The 26,574-nt window shown below is 34.3% G+C and overlaps 1 protein-coding gene across 3 annotated transcripts in view; it reads right to left on the reverse strand.

Moving 5' to 3' along the window:
* Positions 1 to 26,574, reverse strand: part of CNTNAP2 (contactin associated protein like 2) — a 1,021,862-nt gene that overhangs the window by 535,367 nt on the left and 459,921 nt on the right. For all 3 annotated transcript variants that reach the window (XM_030970934.1, XM_030970935.1, XM_030970936.1), the window contains 2 exons: positions 4,873 to 5,076; positions 2,457 to 2,641 (listed from right to left, as the gene is read on the reverse strand). In XM_030970934.1, coding sequence (XP_030826794.1) covers positions 2,457 to 2,641; positions 4,873 to 5,076 — 389 coding nt within the window. The remainder of the gene's footprint in view (positions 1 to 2,456; positions 2,642 to 4,872; positions 5,077 to 26,574) is intronic.

Genomic DNA, 26,574 nt, shown 5'->3' on the forward strand with positions numbered 1-26,574 from the left:
GTGCTAAAAACTTAGAAACCCAAATATTTACAAACTAAAAGTGTTTATCTTCAATGAGTGACATCTCTGTCACTCCATAGAGATGATACAGGTCTCTGCCACATAATGGTCTTTATGGAAATGATTAGAAGTGTATAATGTTACATGTTTTCATTAATATTTTGCAGCTCAAATGCCAAGAATAAGGGTCTCATGAGATTAGTCCCTGCAATCAGTGTTAGGTAATTATATCCATTAGATGATAGCGTAAATAGTAATGACAACTTGCTTTCCTGCCTCACAAATGTTCAGAAAAATATCAATTTGTAGTCTACTGCTAAGATTTGGCAGAAAGAAGCTTTTAACCATTATTCATTGTCCATTCCATTTGTTATTACCAACAGAAGGAAAACAGAGCTCTAGGCTGACATTTTCAGTTTCAAATGCATGTGAGATATCAGTTTCTATCTCAAAGAGGAAGCTTCCACTTGGCATATGCAAAAAGCTAAAACTATACAGCTGAAATCTAAAACCTTTATAAACCACACACACCAGCTTTTGAGGATGTAGTCACAAGTCTTGTGGGGACATCCTCAGGTATTGTAAATTGACATGACACGACTTTAGAGAAGATACAGCTCTTCATATGGAGAATGGAACTGTAATATTTTAATAGTTGTCAAGTATTTTATGCATGTGTTTGGATTAAATGAAATATAACAATTAAATAAAAAGAAAATTTTGAAGAAAATAAGAAAAAGCAAAAAACGTATAATGTGACAATGAGTTAAGAGCAACTAACAAGACTATTTTTGGACCTCGAAAATGCAATCAGAACTAATGTTTTTTCCTTTTTTTTGTTCTTATCTAACTCTTCTGAAAGAGATTAACCTAGAAACTATTTTGTCTATGAAAAATAATTTTGATTCTTTTGACTTTATTCCCTGTTAATCCCAAAGACAACACCTTTAAATTTAGTCTGTGGTGTCTAGCTCCAAAATCAGTGAGATTACAGTGAGGAAAGGAAGGAGATTAATTCTCTTGAGTTCATATGAACTACAGACATATATACACACGCACACTCAAAGAAGTTCAATTAAACAAAAGGAGATCCATGTGTATGGAAAATGAAATGTGTCTTTGAGAACTGCCAGTGAGGTCTCTTTATGCAGAGAGGATGGGAAGGTGAGTGCACTGAAATCAGCTCTTACTGGGGATACACATTTTCTATGCAAAATGTTTGTTTTTTATATATATATATACATACATACACATGCACAAATTGCACAACCGTGGCTTATGGCATTCAGCCTTTTTCTCATTCACTTAAAAGCCTTTAATAAAATCTATTTATATGAGTTTTAAGTAGCTCCGTTCAGATCTTCAGTGCTCAATAATTGATAGGGGTACAGGAAAATTTGCCTGTTATTTTCTTATTAGAGCTACCAGTAAATAATGTATTCATAAACATTTTTTGGAATATAATCAAATATTTGACTCAGAACCATTTACAATTATAATTACTTTTTTCGGACATTTCATATATTCTTGGTCAAAAGAAAAAAAACCCACAAGTTGGTAAAATAAAAAAACACAGTTGGTAAAAATAAAAAACAGAAGTTAATTCAAACTTTTTTCCATGACATCATTTATATTCAATCTTACATCTTAAAAAGTTGTAAGGGTGGAAATTACATATCTGGTGCAGTCAACCAAATTAATTCTTATCAGAAACAGTTAAGAGTGTAAGACAATATTATACAAAGATTGCAATAACTAATGTGTTGAACTTCATGTACAGATTAGAGGAGCTGAACAAGTTCATGATAGCTGAAGCTGTAGTGTAATCAAACAATAAATCCACATTTAATTACTACCAGCACTTTTGTGCATTAACCTGATTGATTAAACAAGTTTTCTTAAAACTTTTCTAACTCCTCATTGCTTCTTTCACAAATGAAGTTACTGGTGCCATATTTGTGAGAATACAAGGAAGTATCTACCTACCTAAAACAGGACAGATCAAGCTCTGTATTAATAAAAATGTTCTAACCTGCTTCCTTTGCTAAAAAATAAATACTAACTCTTCAGATTAAGGCTTTCTGATTCAAGAGCAAAATTATCACCTGAGTGAAACAACAGATTGCGCCATACTTTTTAAAATACGCTTCCTGCTTACAGCAGCTGCTTTTAGAGATTTTTAAAATCATGTATGCCTTTCTTGCTGAATAACACACATCTCCACTTTAAAACAAAGGGCTCATGATTGTTACACCAGATGGGACTTGGTAGGCTAATTAAGAGAAACATAATTTACAATTAAAAGAGAACACTGTTGGAAATGAAGTTTCAGGAAATGTAAAGGAATAAGTAATCAAAACAAATGTATGAAAAATTAAGAAAACAAACTATGTTAGCTTTCTTATTGGACTTTATCAAAGCAATTTGAACGAGAAGAAAGAAGTTTCACTGTCTACCTCATAGTCCAGGTCCAGATAATCAAATTCTCCATTTGTTCTGAAGTGCTGCATGTGTCTGTCGAGGGTGAGATTGATGTTCCTCCCATGGCGCTCTATGATGATGGAGTGCCAGTGGTGATCATCCAAGAGGCTGCCTGTTGTCACAGATGTGTGGCCAAAAATAGAGCCAAGCTGGTTGCTGCCTGAGGACAGAAACAATAGCATTTCTCACCTCATACAATTAGGTAAACATTTTCCTCTTTCTTTGTCAATGTTTCACCTGAATCATACTAGACGTGCAATTAACTGGAGGAAGTCAGTGTGCTGTGAAGTTAGGATCTGCCCAGTGGAGAGCTGATGCCACTAATACAAAACATCAAGCATCTGGTCACTGAATTGTCTAAATCTATGTATCAATTCATAGCAGCAGTTATTTGTTAATTAACCTAAAAAGCAATTCCAATTTCCAGTTGTAAAGATGTTTTTACCAAGGGTTTTCTGCTTTTGCTCCTACTCCACAGAAAAGAAAAGCTGTCACCTCTGGGCCAGGTCCTGAGCTGCATTGGAACTGTACTGATTTATGAACGTTGGGGAGGACATGGAGCCTGATAAGACTTTGGCAAAAACAGCCAAAATCTCACTCTTGAGTTCTATGTGGCCTTTACCAGTATCATTATACCAGCAAGCAGAGGGGAAAAGGTTCAGTGCAGACTGAACAACAGCAAAAACCATCTTCTGCTAATACAGCTTATTTTGGTATGTTGTCCTGAAGCAATCTTCCTATTCTGGAAGTCAAACTACTAGCAAGAGTACAGTTTTGCAATTCTCCGCTGTGTTATCCAGGGGGTTTTGCCAGTGTAGCTGTGTTAGTCAGAGATCACATCTCATTGCCATCTGACTGACATAGCTAAGCCAGCAAAGGTTGATAGCATGGATCCCAACTGAAGCAGCAAATGACTAATTCAGCAGTAAGTGTAAAAAATTGCTGCACTGCTCAATAACTCAATGCAATCTTCCAAGTTCTGAATACATGAGGACTTAAAGCATTTCTGAGGCTGAGAATTTCTTACCCTTAAGAATGCCTGCAACTGAGACACTAAAGTTTGTGCTTGCTGAAAACACATTCTGGCAAATCCCATTTCTATGGCTTAAGACATTACTTCCCTACAAATGACCAACCTGCCTTTATGCTGAAGGCCAATGGTCCTGTTGGTTAAAAAATAAAATAGAATTGCATGCGTGTCATTGAGCCTCAGTTTCTTCAATGCAAACTCAAATGCAGTGCAAAGTGAAACCTAAACCCACTTCTGTCTCCCCATCCTTCCCTAGTTCTTGGTGTTTGAAAGGAAGTCACTGGATCTCACCAGACAAGATGGGCATGCTTTTCTACTGTGTCCGATGCAAAGACAATACTCAGACAGCGGAATAATAACACCATAAAGCATTACATCTGTTTATTGAGTGTGTGTCACAGGGCCCAGTCCCATTTATCAGCCTAATGATTTAAGAGCATCCTCACCAAACACATATACAGAATTTATAGTAGCTTATAAAGACAGTCTGTGCTGAAGATTGTAGAGGAACAGGAAATGAAAGGGTTACTACTGCAATTAAAATTCTTAAAAATAGGTAGTTACCTCATCATCTGTTCATGTTGATTGTTAGAAAAAGAACAGTAGAAAATGCTAGTGGAAATAAGCATTATTCAATGTAAATAACAAATGGAACAATTTACTCTTCATGTGTCTGTAAGAGAACTAAGGAAAATTGCATGAAATCTTTTTCTAAGGTTCTTTTGTTTGAATGGAAAAATACCTCACACCAGATAAATGTGGGTCTTTTTCATAATAAATGTACTTTATAAACCCAGTCACTTATGAGCCTGTAGTCCTCTACTGGGAGAACTGGAACTACAGTAGTATGTACAGGATTTCATCATAAGATTGCCTGATTAAACAATCTATTTCTTTTCCTTTCCTAGCCCTCCTCAGACTCTAGGAAAGCTGCTGAACTCCAACTTCATGTGGCCTGTAGCTTAGTAGACTGATATTATTTTTTTTCTGCAAGGTTCCTAAGTGTGACCTTTATTCCTCCAGAAGTGACAACAGTGTCCTCTCACATAAAGCCGCAGCTGAGACCAAATATAATTCTGGCAAGCTATTTTTTTCCTTTTTGTTTGCAGTAATGACAATATACTGCTGATCTTGCTTTCCTGAATGATCTTCTTTTCAGAGAATCTTGCAAAGAATAAAAGGGACAGGATGGAACTAAACACACGTGCACACTCCCCCAACATACAGGAAAGGAATTAGCAACATTTTCAACAAAGTGTCTGATTAAATGATGCAGCTTACCAAATTACTTTGGGAAAGAGACCTAAAATTTCTGTGGGAGAGCTAAAAAACTACTACAAAACTAAACAATCAAAACATACCTAAATTTAAATTTAGAACAAGTTTGGCTTTCTTCAGTTCCAAGGTGATATAATCTCCTTGCTGTCCTTCTCCGTGGAAGATTACACCTTCACTTTCAGAGGTCTTAAATTTCAGAGAGATGACATCTTTCAGTGTTTTCATTTTCTTGTTCCTGAATCTGTATGGTAACACTACATGGCCATCAAAATTGATAACATCAGCCCCTAAAGGAAAAAGAAAATAAAATCATTGACAAGTGATTATATATTCCTATGGCCACTGGAAAAACAGACATGCCATATGCAGATTGTACCTTAACAGAATAAAAAATGTGCAAATGTGAACACATTGTAAATACATTTCCTTTTGTCCACAATTTATTACCATAAAAAGTAAGAAGCAGGCAGAATATAAATTTAATCCACATAAAGTAAAAATAGAAACAAATCGGATTTGGGAGGAAAAATGCTACAACTGTACTCAATGACTTTCAGTTTCTCTCAAATACAGTTGCTGCCATGTGCATTTACCTAATATTAGCTCAAAATGAAAGGTAAACATCTGAGTGGTCATTAATAAATAATTTGATATGTCTTTAAAATTCACTATAGGTATCTGCAAGGACTGTAAACAATAAAACATGAGCCCAGAGTAACTGCCTGGCAATTTTAGACTTTATATAAAACAGACACAAGCCTTGTATATTTAATGAAATGACAAGTAAGTTGTGATCTCAACTAATTTTGAGGAGGAAAAAAAACAACTCTGTCATTTGAAACAATTTTTTTTCATGTTTGGTTTTGTTCAAAATATATGGAAACGGAGGGATGCAAATGTTTAAGGTCATTCCAATATTCATATATATATATATTTCAAAATAACACTACAAAATTTTGTCTTATTTTCATAATGCAATCTCTACTTTAAAGAATGAACACAAATTTTCCACAATTTTCTGGATGCTAGATCCCAGTAAAAATAGCTGCAGAACTGGATCCATTCAACAGATGCATTTTAACTGAATATTGAATCTTGTTACTTAAGGTGAGTTATGTAAAAGATTTCAAACAGATATTTATCTATAAAAATGTACACATATTTAAGAAATCCCCTTTGTAAGTTGCTAATAATCAAATCACCAGTGTCTTAGAAGCTATTTGTATGAACATTTCATCCTCACTGTTGACAGCTTACAATTTGAATAGTTGTTAAGTAAAATTCTTCCTGTTTTTCAAAAGCATTTATACTCCTGATTGACACACCATATTCATTCATGCTCTGAATGAAAAGAAGGATGGCATTTTATCATCTATTCTTCAACCACATCTGATTTTTTGCCTTCTTCTGTGGTCTGCTCTTCAGTGATTCCTTGCAACTTTTTAAAATTCCTAACTTGTTTTGTTATTATTGTGGGATTTAATTTAAAACTTCCACCCCCTCTCAAGAAACACAGAGACAAACACTTTTCTGTTGTGTAATTAACACAGAAGCCTGTTTCAAAACTCCATTAAAACACTATACCTAACTATATATTTCAATTTGAATTTATATGGTCAAATCTTCCTAAATCTGCAAAGACTTCTGAAGAAGTCATAAACTGTGATCCCCTTATTGTTTATGCCAACTAAATTGTGAAGAATTTTATTCGGTACATAAAATATGAGCCTTAGAAATTACTGTGATATCCCATAATTATCACCATACATCTAATTTTTGTCAGAATTCAGCAATATATATTAGAAATATCACTTTTCTTTATAAAACACCTCTTAAATTCCAAATTTCAATAATAAATATGCATTAAGCTTTAAGTACGAGTAGAAGTCTCAGCCTGATCTGGTTCTTCCAAATGACAAATTCCAACCATGGGAGTCAGCTCTAAGTTAAATATCAAAATGGTATGTTGTATTTGTTGTGTAATAAATCCATTTAGAAGTTACCAGCATGAAAGAGGGCACATTTACTTGGGCATAGATGCAGAAGTATTCAGAAGGAACAAATTGAATTTCAGAAGTGTGGTTATCATGGCTCAAGTAAATCCATTACTTCTGGAATGATTCCTTTTTTTTAAGAAACAAAGTAAATTGTTAGAAAAATAATGTAACAAAGATTGTATGAACCAGTTGGTTTTGTTTGCCTTGCAAGCTGTCAAGAGATCTGAGAAATTAATTCTTGAGATTTTTGTATATAGTTTATGGGAAAAAAAAAACAAAAGCAACTTTTAGAAAAACATGAAATCTGTTTATAGAAAAAAATGCAGTATGAAAGTCACCCTTGTATCACAAAAATCTCACCCTTAAGTACAGTAAATTTGCTATAGAGATCCTGCTCTTTTGAATCTACATACAACTGCCTGGCACAAGTGTTATAAATGAAAGAAAATTGATGGATATTACACCTTAAGTAACCTTCATACTAAATATACATCATAAAAAGATGACTCCACATGCAATGTCTGAGTCTGTCTTTCATAAAATTTCTTAAATTTACTTTCTGATGGTTACAGAAACTTCTGTATGGGATATATAAATTTTCCCCTAAGGCCAGCAGGTATCACTTTGTAACATCTGAAAAAGTTGGCTTAATAGTCAGGGGTCTGATGCAGAGCTGATCAGGACTGTGGATTCACAAGACGTCCACAACAAGGCAAGTATCCCTTCTGTTCCTACATCATTGTTACAGTTCCATAGGTGTACTCATTCTTTGAAAAAAATTTATTTTACACACTTTAACATAGCTGAGTAAAAAGGCCATATTTTTTCCAGAATCTGTCCCTGAATTTCCATGTTTTTAAAATAATTCAATCAAAAAAAAAAGCTGCAGTAATCTTTGATTAAGCAGATTTTTTTTTTAGGCATGGCTGTACTGTCAGCATGGGTCTGAATGATAATTCAATCACCTGAAGATTACACAGCAATTATGTTTAAGAGTTATCATATGTAGACTGTAGTAATGACTTGTGTTCTTTCTATGATGGCACTCAGATATTTAATATCATGATAATTACCATAGTGCAGAATGCTGCTCAGACAGTAAACCATATAATTCCTATAATTGCAGTGTAAATATATAATTTTTCTCCTCCTTAGCCACTCATCTATCATCACTAGTAGGAAAAAGACCTAAGCCATCACATGAAGTATGTACACCTGCAGGCAGTGACTGTTGTCAGAGGCTACTGCTGCAATGGAGAAAAACTTCATAAGAAATGATAAAGTTAAAAAAAAGACAGAGAAAGAGAAGAAAGAAGAAGAAAATGAAGAAAGAAGGGGGAAAGAAAACCTGAGAATTATTTTTTTAATTACATGGAAATAGGAAGTACAAATCTGATTACTTGCAATTTGATTTCTGCCCTACTGGATTTCCTATTATATGGATAGATTGGAAAACAGTGTTAAAACAGTAAAAATATAATACAACTTTCCTTTGGCTAGGTAGATATGTTAGGCCTTATCACAGTAAATACTTGAGACCACATTAAAGTCCTTTCATTAGTTAATGCATCATCAATTTTCCTCTAAAAATATCACAGAAAACCTAGCAAAGATTGACAGGATATTGGGTGATAAATGTGACCCTATTCACAAATCTCCAAGGAAGTTAAATCTCCAGCCACAGGTCTTCCTACCTATGCTTTTGTCCTGTACTTCTGGCTACATGCAGGATTTGGTAAAATTGATCAGGGCATCAAATCTATTTGATAGTATTTTATTTGATACTCCAAAACAACTTATCAACTAATTACAAAGAAACGGCCCCAAATCAGACTCAAGCTCCAGAACTTCTCTATTTACTCTGTTTCTTCTGAAAGAAATATAACTATCTTTAATGCCAGCACTTTAAGAATGAAGAAGTGTTCATTCACAAAGACTCATGAGATACTGAGACTTTTTCACAGCTACTTAGCTGCTTTGATCAAGGTACTGCCTGGAGTTACTAAAACATCCCTGCTTTGTGACACAGTAAAATAACAGTGATCAAAACAAAGCAGAACAGCAAAGTGTTTTCCAGAAAAATGTTTACCATACCGTGAACAAAAACCATGGCAATATGTTTCTCCTCCTAAATTACAAATTTAACATGTACACATATTTTTAAATTGCTACTGATCTCTGAATGATTGACTCTTCAAAACCTGTACAGAATATTTCAGTGGGATTAAAGATATAAAAGTTCTGTACCACTGACTGACAGCGACCTTCAGTGAAATTTTCCCACTCTGTTATCTCTCATCCATTTTTTCATCTGCTTAAATTGTCTGTTTAGACTAAATGAGCTTTAGGGAAAAGATCCTCACTATTAGCATTCTTTTCTTACCCCATAGTTTGAACTTTACATCTGATGTGCTAGTATAGTAATAGACGGTAATAGCCATACACTGAGCATCTACCATCTAAAAATATCAGAGAAATACACAAAAGTATCTTTGCCTGGCCCAAACTATTCCATATCTGTAGCTTCACTTATAGCTATTAGTGACAGGTTCTAAAATATCATTATGGGAAGTATAAGCACATAAAGAGTGTATTGTTTACATATTTTAACAGAAAAAAAATGTTTTCTTCTAACAAAGCAAGGGATAAGGCTCAAAATCACACCAAGAATAAAGCCTCATTTTGTTATTACTCACAAAAAAATTACATATACAGAAATTTCTTCAGAATATCCTGATCTACTTTTTCAGTAGTTCCATATGCTGTCGACATGATAGCATGCTGAATTTGCCACTGGGGTCTTTGCAGCTCGAGCCTCAGTGGAATTAAGTTAGCTGAGCTCGTGTTAGAGACGCACTGCTACACCTCATTTCACCAAAAAAAAAGAACCCTAAAAAAAAAGCCATGGCCCAGCACAGCAGTCCAAAGGCCCAGCACAGCAGTCAAAAGATTACCTCCTCTTTTATGTTTTCTTACAGTGAGGCAGAGAGCCAAAGGTACTGTGTTTGAGCACTGCCTTCAGGCACTACAGCCCAGTTGTAAGGACACAGGCAGCTCTGGCCTCAAGTCTGCTGCAGCCAAATTGACACTGCCTTTACTCCCTTTTTCAAAAGTCAAGGCACCTGCCACAAAGGAGCAAAAACGAATACAGATACAGATGTATGTTGCATTTACAATAATGCATACTTATTCATATTCTGGAAGAACATGGTGAAAGAAAATCAATCTTATGCTTCTCTTGCCTGCTTAGTTTCCAATGCACTGAGTCTGAATCCTGTTGTTATCTGCCAAGTGATGTCAATGTTTGAAAGAGAAAAAATACCTTTGCAAGATGTGCCATTTTTTTTCTCTCTTTTCTTTACATTACATATAGTGTACATATGGCAATGCAGTATCAAAGTAGTAAGAGTTTTGTCAAGGTGTGTTTTTAACTCAATGCTTCGGTAAATGACACGGACCTTACTCTCACTTTTTAGATGCCTGCCACAAACTCTCCAAATAAATCTGTGAGGAAGTATTTCCTAAGGTAGTGAGAATGCTTTGCCAAGTTCTGAGTGCAATATCCACTTAAAATATATAAAAAATACTTGTTACTTTAAAATTTTTTTCCTGAATTTCAAAGCACAGACATTTTTCCCTATTTTTATCCTAATAAAATATTTCTACTAAAAATTTGTAGTTATTATAATGGTGGTATTTACAATTAATTTTTCTAACTCTTGTGAAAATGTCTATAAATATGTTGCTTTGTCATAATTTTCTATCTAATAAAAAACAAATGCAACAATTCAAATGAAAGAGAAGTAGAAGCAAAATTCAAGAACAAAGAAAAACAAAAGAATATAGAATATATATAAAGATATTAATATAATGACTATGGCTTAAGTTGTCCTGGGTCTCCAAGTGTATGCATGTGTGTGTCCTCCTGCTTTATTTTTTTTTTAGTAGGAAAATTGGGTTCTTTCTGGCACTATTAAATTAAATTTTTATACAAGCTAATTGTTCCTTAAAACAAAAATTTTATGACAAGTTCTGTGCAGTTTCAACTAACTTGAATTAGTTGCCATATACGCTGAAGAAAACACTAAAGCATTTGAAAATTTTATGAACTTAGATGAGGCTTCAGAATACACTACAAAATTATTTTCTTAAGGGTGTGGGTAAATAGGATGATTTTTCAAGAATTTAATGTAAAGTTAATGATTTTTTGGTCGAAGATTTTCAAGCAAATTTTCTTTCATTGACTCTTCAAATCTCAAAAATATAAATAATTTAAAAACTAAATGGGAACATATTTATATATGCTCTGTTTTGACTATAAGGTGGATAAAATAAAAAGTGAACATATTCAGAGTATACTTTGCAATTCAGTTTTAAGCTTATGCATTCTAACCACAGTTTGCAAAATAAATCATACTGAACAGCACATAGTAGTCTCCTATTGTGGACTACTACCAGTGCCAGAGAGAACTAAGACTGTAACCCAAGATAATCTTCATCTCAGACAAGAACTATTCTTTCTACAATCTATTCTGCTTTATGACTCCAGAAGGACAATTACAATGGATGCTAAGAGATACAGTCTATTTAAAGTAGTCTATTCCTAGGGAAGAAAAGAGATTCAGCATCAATAAAAAGAATTCTTTGATAGCTGTACATGAGTTTTTACACTTCGAAAAGTTTTCATATGTGTACCTTTATATGGTTCATTTACAATTGCGAAAATTAAAATTCAGGCACCTTGCAACTATGAACTATATGCAACAAAATATTCTCTATGATTTACTATTCTTTAGCTATGGTACTTTAAAATAAATCTAGTAAAAACAAACGTATAATTCAAACACTCTGAAGAAAGTCTGCTTCTTTTGTATCTTATCATGCGGATTTACAAGCCAGAAGCATTCCTTGCAATTGTAAATACGTTTCATTCTGTTCTTCATTTTGAAACCCATCATTTGACAGTGGATCTCAATGGGAACATTAAAGTATATCATTAAACTCTAAACCTAGGTACAGTACTTAATTTACTTGAAAACAGCTAGCCTCTACTAATGTTTTCACCGTTTATTAAAAAGGTAAATCACAAGAGCTCCAGGTCAATAAAAAAAGACAGCTCTGACTCTCGCACAGTAAATGGCCAAAACAGGTCTCAATCCTTATTACATTGCTGAACTTACTCATTACTTAATAAAAGAACCACAGCAAAGAAAAAATTTGTACCATGTCTTACAACATTTACACTCAGCTTACTCAGTGAATAAACGGACTACAAAATGGACAAGACAATCTTTTGAAACATTAAGGAAATGGATGACTAGCTAGAGCTTTGGTTTTAATGTTTACAGCTACATGAAAACAGAAAGACACACAGTTGGCCCACAAAATACTGCTTTAGAGGTTCTCTTTTTTAGATGATGCCACCCAATTCAATAATTTCCTGGTATACAATCTTTCCATGTCTTTTAATGTCTGGATGCTCTCAGAACACCCATTACTCAAGACCAAATTCTTCTTTCTCAATCATGTTCCATATACTTTATTCACAAAATCACTCTCAAACACATATTCTTTACTTCTTCTACCATGGAGCTTGTATTTTAATTGAACTCTCAAAGTGAGCCGCGCAGGCAGTGATTAAGGAGTGTGGAGCATGGACTGTTTCAAGCTCCTGTGCTCAGTTAAGTCTCATACAGTAAAAATCTCACAATTGTCATTCAAACTTCTACAGTTGACTGCAAAAAGCACAGAGTGCAAGACTGAGACAGGCCTGGCCATGGAACACTCACATTTATTATAGTGAGTAACCTCACTTTTACCTAAGGGCAAAAAATGTGTGTCACTAAACCCCATTTCTAACAGATGTCTAGTCCTTTATTGCAACTGTGAGTCTGCTGCTGCTGCTAATTCCATCTTGGTGTACAAATTCATTTTATGGAAACAGAAATGAAAGTGAGCTGCTACTTTTAGCTAATGTATCTCAATTAAAAATTATGAGTTAATAGAGGAAAATTCATTAGCATAAATGATAGCAGAACAACTTTGCATATTTATACAGTTCAGTTTCACAGTTTTACTTCCAAATTAATCAGAGATTAATATCTTGTGTTTAGCACAACATAGGAAAAGTAGACCACTGGAACTCGATTGTGGTCAAATAATTCAAAATAAGTAATTCAGTCAAAAATTTTTTCCTCTCCTGCCTAACATCCAATATATCTAACTAAGATCATGCATACTGTATTCCTTACTCAATGATGTCTTGCATATTGTGATGTGAGAAAGTGTTTGGATACCAAACTTGTAAGCCATAAAATCTGAGCCCCAAACTCACATGCATAGATGAAGTGTGAACTTCTTGATGGCTGAATCCAGCGTTTACTATCCTTTGTATTTATTTTAGTTTACTCAGTTTAAAAGCCCCACTCATACTCAAGGTTAGAAGTCAAAGCTTTATTTCAGATGATCTACATTCATTAGGTTCTGCCTTGGTTCAGTGGAAGTCTAACAATTTAACATGTGAACAGCCTCCAGGGCTACTGGATTAAGGTGCTACTGTAAAAGGGCATACAGTTATCAATATTAAGTGAATGAGTGCTGTATTTGAATAAAAATTAGCAAAAATGTAAGGATTGATGGTACTACATCAGCATCACTTGCAACACTGCTTACATTCTGGGAAAAAAAATCCCAGAAGGATTCAACATAAAGCAATATGAAATGCTTAACTTGCATTATATCACACATATAAAGTGAGCTACTTCCCTGAGAGGGAAAAATAATTTTTGTTGCAAAAATGTTCACCATGACAAGAAGTACATCAGGTAAGAGCACCAAGTCACAACATCCTGAAGGTTCAAAGGGATCTATAGATTTCATCTAGTACAACCCACATGCTCAGAGTTTATTTGTACATTTAATTCTGCCAGAAGCACTGAGTTTCATTTAACTGGGTTTTCACCTTTTTTCCTTAACTGAACAAGGAAACAGAAGATTTGCTTTATTGACAAATGATTTTCTTTGTGTTTCTCAGACTGCAATTTCCAAGGTCAGTGATATATTGTCTCCCTCCCTACAGCCATACATGATCTATCTATAACTTCTAGCAGGGTTTACAGTTCAAGAGTTCCTGGTGTAGCAGAGCTTAAGACCTCTAAATTCTCCACTTGCCACAACGTCTCTCCAGCAGGAATTTGCTCATGGCACCTCAGCTGTGTGACTGGCTGTTCCTCCCCTAGGCATTGTACCATGCATTTCAGGTTTCCTTGCTCAGCCAGTGCCGGCAATTCAGTGTCCTGAACTTTTGATTTTTCTCCACCACTAAAAGCTAAAAAAATGCAGTAGGATGAGAGTTTCTTCTCAGGAAGATTGTAAGGGATCTGCTTACATACAGTTAACACAGATTAACATGCAGCATGTTCAATACTTAAAATCACAAAATACATTACTCTTATAATTTCAATTCTTCATCCATGATGACTGATTTATTATTTCTGAGCTAAAAGGTTAATTTCATTTAAGTTTTCAAGATCTAAATTAAATATTGATATTAGAAGCTAAGACTTTTGCTTAATTTCTTCAACATTTTCTAGTGTTTGTCTCTAAATTTACAGGCTCCTGAGAGAGAAATAAAAGTCAAACCTGTTGCTTAATAGAAGACTCAGATTAAGTAACAAAAAGAAATTGCATTTTTGGTCAATCAGTTTGAAATGTCTGGAAGGCTCAAAATATCATAAGACTGTATTTCCCAGAAAATAAATTTTACCAAAATCTGTCAAATTCTATTTTTTTTCCAAAAATAAAGGGAGTCTGAGTAAGAGCATACATATAGCTGTTCTTTCAGATGGGAGCATTTTTCTTTTTTGAGGCCATTTATCTGTTATTAGAGACACCCAAACTATGCTTGCAAACTATTTGAAAAAACATTTTCTTTCAGTCTTCAAGATTTTTTGAGACTGTGTAATTAATGAAATTATTTTTCAACAGTAATTTTCAAAAGCCTGTATCTGAGTCTTAAAAATAATTCAACCAGCTCTGTATGTTAGTGACTGTCACTACAGCAAATACACATATTCACACAAGGGATGAAATTTTACAGCCCCTACTTAGGCTACACTTGATTATGTTTAACTAAAAAAAGGGAGGATAACACTCAAGATATTTCCAAGAAAGTAAGAAATGTGTGCAAGTGTGTACAGGCAACTCACTCCAGCTGCATAAGATGCTGCTATTCAATCGTGAAGCAATGAATGCTACACATGAGTAAAAGGGGAAGACTCTTTCTTAAAACTCAAATGTGGATAAGTAAATTTTATTGCTTAAAACTGCCACATTCCATTTTTAAAGTGCTCTTCCTTTATGCTGGAACAGGGCATCCAGAGAAATTTTCCCTACAGATTTGGCTGTGATTAATCTGGTGTTTGAAAGTTATTTTTCACCCTTTATCCAGACAACATTTTTTGGAACAAATGAAATAAGTAAAGCACATAGCAGATGTGGTCTTGGCTTACTACACTGGAATACAACCTAATATATAACGTGATAGGCACATCTTGGATTATCCACACATGGATTTGGTTTGTAAAGGAAAAGTGTTTCTTTTTGGGTTTAACAAGTTATTCTGACAGGTATATGGGAGAAAGACTTAATAAATATAGGAGATGACTTTATCAAAACAGAAAGGTTTTTTTACAGTAAGGTAATAAGTAATGGACACATAAGCTTTTGTGCACTCTTTCTGTCTATGTGGCAGCATCCTAAAACAAAAAAAAAAATCAATGCCAATATAAATGCAGATACTATTGTCAGTATATTTTAAAATATAATTCCTCAGTAGAAAAAAATCCATGAAGAGGTTATTAACCTGACAATTCATATGTAGTTTGTGTATGCAAGAGCTTTATGTGCAGTCAGTGCTGTTCCTCTTGTCCTAACATTTTTCCTAGTGAGAGTATTGCTGAACCAGCAGATCATCTTAAGTCAATTTCCAGACTCCTGACTTTCTAAAGATGTTCTGTCAGAAACCATATTTTTCATCACTAATACCAGTGAAGGATTAGACTTCCACCCAGTTAACAAAGACAACTGACTAAGTCCTGTGCTGTTTATCAATTCTCTTTTAAGGAAAGAAAATATAAACATACATTTCACTTTTTCACGTTTAACGAGGTAAAAAAAAATTCTGAAACAGTGGATAGGAGGTCAGCACATAAGTACTTACAGAAATGTCTTTGATGTTCAAAAGCATTAAGAACAATCTACTCTGTCAGAAATCAATGGGAGAAAAATAAGGCATTTTATGTAAATATTTAAAATTGTAATTGGGTTCCTCTGCTTTTACACCAGTTTGAGAACTTCTGACTAATTACTGCTCTCCAAGTAGATATTTTAATAACAAATAAAATTCATTACAGAGAGCCATCTTATGAATCAATGGAGGACTCATGCATATTAAAAACAAAAAACAAAAAACAAAAAATCCCTCCTTGACTATCTCCACTGGTTTCTTTTCTGCTTTTGAAATTCTAGTCTTGGATAAACTAATTGTTTACTATTTGACTGCAATAAGATAATTTAATTTTAAAAAATTACAATTTCTGTTCACAAGCCACTAAGTATAAGTATTTTCTCAAAAATTCATACCCTTAACTTATACAGAAATACTGGAATTATTTTTAACCTTTAACTTTTACTTATAGATTACAGCCCATTCATTTCTGGGGAGTTTCATCAAAATGTAAGAATTGTTAACTGAAAATTTAGCATCATCAAGGCAGTGTTGTAAATACAAGAAATGCATAAAATATTTAATGTGTAGCAAGTGAAGATGAGATACATTTATACATAATTACAAATAAGGGGGAAAATCCTTACTGATTAAAAATTCAGCTCTTGTAACAAATGACTCACACTAGTTTTCCTAACAAAACCAAAAATCTACTTGCTCTGATGAGTAATAGTTAAAGGCATTTTTATATAATATGTATCTGCCTTTTAATTTTCAAGTCAAACAAGCAAACACTCTCAAACAATGCCAACAAAGGGTATACATTGTATTCAGGAACAATGCAAATTGCAGATGCAATGCTGTCCAGGTGTAGGTGTACATGTCTGTGTTTGTATCTTGCTAAATATGGAATTATTCTGGTCCAACATTATTGCTTTAGGTAAGTAGCTCTGTATCACTGGTGTCTTGAAACTGTGTAGACTGGTTCACATTAACAGGCTTTGGAGAATGATTAAAAGTAACACTGTCTTGTAATTTCTAAACTTTGTTGAAAAGCACCAGTTCAGTGCCTTCTAGCAGATATAGTCTGTATAATACTGCTTCATTTTTTTCTTTTTTCAGCCTGTGGGGTTTTTTGCCAGGATTGTGTTTCCTTCTCTGTTTTTTGTACCTGTTTGAGCCACTGCATTAAATAACAGGAAGATTCTCCCTAGTGTTTTATAAGAGATGTATCTGATCAGAAATCAAATCCCAAGGAGAGCAGACACCCAAACTACATATCCTAAAACAGCTCAGGAAGAAATCCTGAGTTTATGAAGGAAGGGGGAAAACAAGGATATAAAACTGTTTATATTGATAGATTTCATTTTGGAATGAAATATGGATATTTTTGTTTAGTTTTTTGATAAATGGCTGTAAACTCCCAGAGAAACCAGACACTACTCTTATTGTTGCATGAAAGCAATATTTCCTCCTCCAGACAACTGAGCTTCAGTGGAAAGTCAGGCTTACTTGCAACAAGCAATAAACACAGAAGAACAAAAGGTAAAAGGTAAAATATATGCAGGGTTTTTTTAAAACTTATTTACAGTATGCTCTAAGGATTTTACAAGATGTGTATGATAATGAGGAAAGAATTTTGCCGAGAGAAAAACCCACTGTCACACTGCCAGTCTAAGTTAATTAAAGAGTTTACAAGTGACTACTATTGCTGCTGAACCTGAGATATCACACCATGTGGAACTCAACCAAAATTTTTTTCCACTCAGCCTTGCAGACACCAAGCTTCTGTTGGGACAGTTCTGGCGAGTAAATCTTCCTCAAAGGATTATGCTTTCAGTGCAGTGCAATTTTCCATTTACTTCAAAAAGTAGGAAGAAGACACTATAGAGAAATATCTGGACCTCTAAGAGTTTTCAATAGTCTTTTGAGCTCTATGCTACAACAGTAGGGTATCTCTCCTTTATCCAATGGCCTTTGGGGAAAAAATCTCTAGCTATACTGAAAATTATAAACTTACAAGATCTTAGACTCCCAGTTCCTATTGACTTTTTATTCTTACTCCTTTTCTACTCCCCTCAACAAAATTCTTCACTGAATTTTCTAATATATTAAAGTAAATGTATTTTCAGCATTTTAGTTTTAAAGAAAGACGTAATAAGAGTTAAAACAAGCAAAACCAACACCAATCAAAAAACGTCAATCCATATCCTTTCCCCTAATTTACTTTAATAAGGACAGGTCCTTCTGGTAGTAAGTTTTTGAGTCCTTGGGAATGTTTTCTTCTGAAGATCCTTGATCCTTTAGGGCACTGCTGTGCAGGCAGATGTAATTAAAGCCAAGGGGAGATCAAATGGACTGTACACTCTTTTCATTTAAAGGTGCTTAAACTGCTTTAGATGACCTTGTCTACACAGAAGAATTATTACAAGAAAATCTCATCTCTACCAAAGCTATTTCAGCTTCAGTAGCATCAGTATTGCTTTGAATTTTTGAGTAGATCACTCAGCAAAAGCAGTACTTTCAAGAACATCTGTTAATATCCTATCATAGTATCCATGTTATGGCAAATTTTGTTTGTTTAGTGTAAAATAGCCTCACCATAAACAACAATTCTTAGTCTCCAACTCCTATGGGCGAGTTTTATTCAATCATCTTTTAAGGAACAGCTCTGCATTTTTTTTTACCAGATGAAATAAACCACTTAATAATACTGATATTTAAGTATTCCTTTACAGAGAGACAACAAATGTATTGTCTCATTTACCACAGCCATCATTGTCCAAATTATCTTTTCTTTTTTTTACAGGCTTTGTATACACTGATTTGGCAAACAGATTAAGAGTTGGTTCATACTGTAAGATCTGCAAGGTAAATTCAATTTAAAATAAAGACATGATTTTCCAGGTACTTTTTAACCTCAGTGAGGGAAAACAGATCTTTTTGCTTCTTCTAGATGTGACACATATCTCCAGAACATGCTGTACAGGTCAGTTCTTTAGTCTGTTTTTTGCTTAAGAGATGTGTGGTATCCAGCTTTTGAGTTAATATATTTACAATATTAGCTCCTCATTGCCTCAGCTACTAATGGCAAAAATCTCATTGAACTTAATGGGAATTTCTCAGCTATTGAATGTCCTTCATGTACAGAAAAGGTTTCAGGCACAATCCTTTTTCATCGAAATTTAAGCAGTAAAAACAAAAGTGAAACAGTAAAACAATATAAAATAATTACACAACTTGAAAGTTGAAATACTTTGAAGTAAAAAGAAACCTATTGTTCCACCAAGCCTGGCTCAGTTTTACAAAGTGAATAGGAAAAAGCATTTTACCTAAATGCCTAAATAAATCATTACACTCTCTCATCTCAGTTAAGACAACTCAAAGACAACATTTTGATCCCTGCCATCTGACTCTTTGAGATGCTTTTCCTAAGAAAAATAGATGACATTAGAACTTATCACATGTGCTGAATATAAATCAGTCATAATCTCAGTGCAACTCATGGAGCAGTTATAGATCACTAAGCATAAGGGATTTTTTTTTCTTGTGTCTCTTTTTCTTCACTGCCTACCAGCATAATGGGCCCTCTTGCCCTTTATGTTATACTGTTGTGTTAGTTGTTTTTCCTACTTCACGCTGTGAGAGCTGCCTAATTAGGAAGACCAGAGTCATCTTCTAGACTATTGCTGTTTAATACTGTTAGTTTATCTGTTAATTAATGTGCTACCCTTGGCAATCTAATTAGATTTTTTTACTGCAGAGATAAGTCAGTGAAATTACAAAGAAGTGGAGGAGGAGAAGGTTGGTGGGAGGCTCAGAAATATTTATTGCTTGAATTATTTATGTGTGATGTTCATGCATTTGTCAGCGTCTCATCTTCTTCCACCCATGCCCACAACGTTATCAGACTTTTGTCAAGAAGCATGTGGTTTATTTCCTGTAAATAATTCTTATTCCTGCCAGTGAGCTGTTTCTCTCCATCTCTGTCTCTGCCACGTCCCTTCTTTTTCTTTCCCTGCTTCGTCCTCATTTTACTAACAAGGCTGTCTCTTTTTATGTATTGGCATTTCACAGTGAAGTGCCTTAAAGTTCATTTACAACTTCTGTGAGGTCATACAAAAATGGCACTTTGAAGAGATACTTCAACAGGGTGCATGTACTCACAAGAACTGAAGTCGTAAGTCTTGTTTCCTCACAACACTATACAAATATGAAAAAGAAACGTGAAAGACATTGGCCAAACCAAGCTTCCTTCAGAATTTTCCACTCATTTTTCTGGTTGCCTTCTTACCAGTTGCCTCCCAGGGACCAGAAAAGTAGAAAGGTTGGTGGTGTGGCAAATAAATTAAGATCCCACTGATTAGTAGTGCTCACAACTTTCAGGACTCACTAGGCAATTTTTCTGAAAGCAATTTATATTAACCTTAAAATTACTGAAAATTATTTTACTATGACGAGCAGAATTTGTGCTGTACTAACCAGAAGATTCAAAGGACAAATCTGATCACATTATTTTACTTTCTGTACTTAGATATTAAAAATAAGGGGCTTCCTATTTTAAACTGAAATAAACCTATTTTTGCCATTTTTAAATAGTGAAAGCAACCATTTAAGTAGTCTGATTCTTCTTGTAAGCTGTTGTATATACCACAAATAACAATTTTGAACTTTTGTTAATATTCTTGTGCAGGAGTTAGAATAATATTTAGAGGTTCCTTTTGACATCCAAAGCTATGAAATTACTAGAACTTAGAGGTACCTTACTTTTTTCATTAAAATTCATAAATATTTTGAATATGACAAGCACAGAAATTAAATGGGATCAACAAAACGCAGTATTCTTGTAAGAGCAGTTTATATAGTTAGGTATAGATCTTTGGAATTGTTAAAGCATTTAATATGTCAGATTATACATTATCATCATGAGCTGGGGAATGGGACATTAGTACACCTTGACTAACTGGAAACTGAAGTGTTTCATGATACTTCTTTGTTCTCCATCACTCAGAGCTGGCTTTTCTTCTATCTCAAACAGATTCATTTCATGCACAAAATAATAATTCTGAAGATTTTAGAACATGGCCTAAAATGCAATTTCATCATTGCAATGGATCTTTATTACCAGTAGTATAAAAATTAAAAACACTTCTCATGGGTGATTATACATTATTTCAAGCATTTTTACAGAGTTGACTAAAGAATTAGATCAAATTTCTAACAGTTGGATGAGAAAAAATAAGATGGCAAACAACTGGCTCCACAGTCTTGCTTGATTTTCAGTAGTTTATGCTTTGGTAACATGCTAATAAATCCTACATAATTCTTTCAAGAAGTTATTTTTGCATTCCTGCCTACTAAGAGAGCTTTTATTTTTAAAGCTGAGTGTTTTTTAAATTACAGAATTGGTTCTGAAGCACAATTTTTGGATAAAAACCATTAAAATTTTAAAGTGAAAAAATGGAAAGTTATATAAAATGAAAGTAACCCCCATCCCTCTGTAAAATCCAAACTATTATGCCAAATATACCAGCTGATTTTATAGCAACAATGAAAAAAGGCAATGCAATTATTTTTATTTTGAAATTACATATGGAACACTTTATTTTGATTTTTAACTCTGATAAAATGTGGGCTAGTAAAATCAGCTCTAACTCATCTCACATCTCATGTTCTGATTAGAGAAACAAAAGTGCTTCTTGCATGACTGAAAATTTTGTGCTTTACTAAGCATAATTTCTATCTTCATGGGTGGCATGTAGCTTATTATGGAAAAATATCTAAAACGTAACATCAACACAAAAGATAAAAATGACTTTTCAAAATATCTGACATGTAAGGCTTTTGAAGCCTGGGAAAAAAATTATTTTGATCTAGGTTGTTCTAATTAGCAGTGGTCTGGGGAGAGACATATCTTTGTATTCCTAATCTGAAGACCAGATTTTTTAGTAGTACTGCAAGACCCAAAATGACAGCTGGAAGGGTTTTCAAAATTAGGAAGAGATACTCCCATCTATAAGATTCATAAATAAGAATCTCTAGACATCTGCGTGCCTTGTAGCTGTATCCCTAAATACTCTGATGTTAATAATTCCAAAAATTACAACAAACACTTCAACTCAGTCTAAAATAATAATTTTTATTAAAGACAATGATCTCATCAACTCCTCTAATAAAGGACAAAGGACAAAATGCCTCCAATCACCTTGCCTCAAATTTTAGAGGAAAATTATGTCCTTTTCAGTCTGATGTGATTTTTAACAGAGACAGCTCATCTTGGGCGTAGCACATTTATAGAAACAGAAAAATTACTGACATTATTCTGCACACCGCTTTCACTTTATCTAAAACAGTTATCCTGTTTATGGCTATCCTGTAAATATTGCCTGGGAACAATTTCTCCATAGATATTACATGGAAGTTGCTCTCCTAGGAAGAAAACTTTTTTCCTGAAGAAAAAACCATGATTATTCATGTTGGGAACTATGCTAAAACTTCCAAAATTTAGCACATTTACTTCCATTCACTGACAGCTGTAAGTTTTGCCAGAATCTACAAAATTTCTCAGAGCAGGTGATTTTTTTCTGGTCCATTCCAATCACAATTGCAGCTTCAGCACTGCATGAATGCCTTGAGGTATTGGTTCAAATCTAAATACCATCTTAGTGGGCAGGAGCTCAGGTAGGCTGATATACAGGATGTTGGCACATCCCATATGTTTTACAGTGGGAAGAAGGTTGCCAGCAAAGCTCCAAAGAATGACAGAAAATTATCTTGTGTTCCAGCATTTTGCCCAGATTTCAGCCACACCTCAGAACTCTGATGTGTATTTCTCCTTTCCCACTTTTCTCACAAATAGCTGCACAATCCTTTTCTTATTTCTCCTGGGTACATAGAGGTGCAAACCCATTCTATGGATATTTGGTATGTACATTAGGATATACCTTAGAATCAGAAATACAAGACAATGAGCCCTTCCACAATCAGAGACAAAGCTATCTCAAATTGTTGAACACATCTTTATTTGTTTCAAAACCCACCATGGAATATACAGCGTAAGGATGATTTGAGTCCCTCTCTAACTCCTAATTAGTATTCTCTATCCTCTACAAAGCTGAATTTTGTGTCCATTTATGCATTTTAACATTTTGTATCAAAATAGTACCGATTATTTTCTCTGAGTACTTTTCAGAAATTAATGTACAAAGACTGGAGGCCCTATAATAATTTTTCAGAACAATTGCAACATACAAGGGAAATGACTCTTGCCTAAAATATTTTATTTTATAACATTATTAAATTATCTATTAAGTTTATTGACTTCTCAAATAATTAAAAAAAATCTTGATGGAATACTTGCGTTAAGATTCACAGAGTATTCTGATGCTGCTAGATTCACAAACCAGCATGTACTCTGCAGTGTTATACAAATATGTTCTGACAGCAGGGAAAAGAATTCTAACCTATAACCCCATTCAAAATAGATGACTGACAAACAAGACATTCATTATTAGAACAGGCTATATTATTAGATTGCAAAATAATAAATGCATTATAAATTTATTCTGATTTACATCACTTATGCTTTTCCACTCTAATAGTATGATAGATAAGTCCATCATAAAACTAGATTACACACTACATTGACTAAATACTACATTGATTATGTGTTCAGGGTAAATATCAGTAATTGAATTAAGAAAAATCAGACAGAAAGAAGTACCTGCATCTTTGAAATCTGCCAAAGTTATCACTTGAGTCTGTGTCCACATACTCCCCACCCCCAAATGTCAGTGGGTTGGGGGTAAATAAAGGGTTGGGAGGGCACATAGCCAAGACAGCTGACCCAAACAGAGGGATATTCCATTACAAATAACATCAGGCTCAGCAATGACAGCCTAGAGAAAGGACATGGAAGGTGTAGACTTCTGTGGTTGTGTCATTTGTCTTCTCAAGTAACCATTGGGCATACTGAGCTCAGTTTCTTAGGCTGGACATCTTCCTGCTGATAGAAAGTAGTGAAATATTTCCTCTTTTTCCTTTGCTTGTGTGTGTGTATTTTTCTGTTCGACTAAACTTATATCAGTGCATGAGTGTTTTTACAGTCCTTTTTCTCTTCTTCTTGCAGAAGGGGGAAGTCAGAAAAAGGCAGAGTGGGCGCATCTACCACAGTCTCCAAGCAACATTCAGTTTTATACTGCAACTATTTTTTTCTGAGAAAACCTCATGTGCTATCACGTTAACAATCTAACAGTTATCTTTTCAGAGGACTTAAGACAAAATTCAAATGAAAAAAAAGATATTTAGGTGGAAATTACTTCTCTTGGAATTAGACTTGATTAGAAACTAATTGCACAGCAGCTAGAAAAAACATAAGAAAACAAATTCTTTAAGACTTTTCTGAAAGTCTGGCCATAAAACAGAGCAGAATTCTTCTTAAGAAGAGAGCATTCCATCTTGTGAAGCACCTTCACCATGTCTTATACAATCTACTTTTCTTTGCTCCTTTCCAGACCTACTCTTGACAGTTTGCCTAAGGCTCTGACCTCTGACCCTCTTACTCCATGATGGCTCATAGTACAAATTTAAAGTGGTTCATACCGCATGATCTCAACAAGTGAGTCTATGTCTGTCAAATTTATACCCTAGTTAAATAATTTTCAGCTTTACCAAGATGAACTAAAAGGGTAGAATATCTAATATACATGCTCGCAAGTATGAATGAACAGGGTCATATCTCTTCTTAAAATCCTCTGCACAAATATATGTCTTAAAAAAATATCTGTTCACCATGGAACAGACTGAAACAGCGTATATATATGTGCATATAGATATATATACATATATAGATATATATACATATATAGATATATATACATATATACACATACATGCACACATACGTATGAATATATATATGTATATGCATATAGAGATAGATTGATACTCAGGAAAACAGAGAGGAGGAGGTATTTGTCATGTCTTAAGTGCCATTTCTTATCATGCTTCAGCAAGGGTCTGGGTACTGTGGGACTTCTCTCTGCTTTTCTAATGACCAACAGAAGGTTCTTAACAAAATAGTAGATGGTATTATAATTTAAATATGAAAAGAGATATATCCTGCAACATGCTGAAAATAAAATCACCTTCTCTTTGTCTGTTTCTCATCTTAAGTTCCTCCTTTGTGTAGTTTAGTCTACACCCAACCAAAATCCTTATCCCCATGAAAATAACTACCACCACCACCACCACCACTAAGCTACTAGACAAGATTAAATCTTATAATTTATATATTCTTTTTTGAATATATTGATCCTAGTACAACACTTTCTGGCTGAATCTATAGTTTATAAATTGCATCTTTAGCCTTATTGTTCAAAATCTTATAATTTTCTTGCTCTCGAGCCACTAGAGAACATGCTGATATTTGTTCTGACTCCAACTGATAATACCTGGGGCCTGAGAATATGAGTATTTTTTATAGCTTATAGCTTGGTGATTTATTATATGCATGACTTTCTTTGCTGAAGTCAGTATCTAACTCTAATATTTTGTATCAGAAGCATTCAACTATATAGACAAATTGAACATCAGAATAGCTTTTTCCTGCTTGTCTCTTTCCCAGGCTTTTATGACCACACACCATTTGACAGTCCACAATACAAATGTCCATGAAGACATAAATGAAAATGAAATACAGTACATTAAGTATATCAAACACTGGACTACTACTACTGAAGGAAAAATGTATCTCTTAGAGCCTATTGAGACTGCAGATATACTGTATCTGGTGGATGGCAAGTCTTCATTACCAAGACACTCTCAGGTATCAGTGAAAAAAAAGTTTTTCTGGCTGTGTTTGCTATATGCATGCAAAGAGACATGTGCATTCTAAAAAATTTATGCTTTTTAAATCATAGAATCATCATAAATTCATTTAGGATGGAAATAACCTCTAAGACCATCGGGTTCAGCCGTTACCTAACACTGCCATCTTCACCACTCAGCCATGCCCCTAATTACTACATCTGCAGGGCTGATGAATCAAACACTTCACTGGGAAGCCTGTTCCAGTGCTCTGTAACCTTCTTGGTGAAGAAATTTCTCCTAATATCTGATCTAAACCTCCCCTAAGGCCATTTCCTCTTAGCCTATCACTTGTTACTAGGAGAAGAGACCAAGACCACCTTGCAATAATCTCCTTTCAGGTTCTCGCAGATGACACCTCTCACAGCCTTTTCCCAAAGGATAGTTTCACTGGGTGCCTAAGTTCCTCTATGAGAGGGACAAAGCCCACCCAGTCCAGCTCTTCTCTGTGTCTCTGTTTCAGCATAGCCACAAACAGATTAAACTGACAAGTGTTTTCTGGCATAAACTAATAGTGCAATCTTCCTATGAGTACCTCAGTTCTTACATGCTTTCCTGCGTTAGATGTATATTGTTTCATTTTCTTTGTAAAATCCATATTACTTTTGGACAGCTTCCAAGTGGCTGCCCTGGTGTTTCAGTAACAAAATATCTTAAGAGTGTGGATATTGCTATTACCAAAGGACATACCATAA

Source organism: Camarhynchus parvulus, chromosome 2 (genome assembly GCF_901933205.1).
Source record: "Camarhynchus parvulus chromosome 2, STF_HiC, whole genome shotgun sequence".
NCBI classification, from domain to species: Eukaryota; Metazoa; Chordata; class Aves; order Passeriformes; family Thraupidae; genus Camarhynchus; species Camarhynchus parvulus.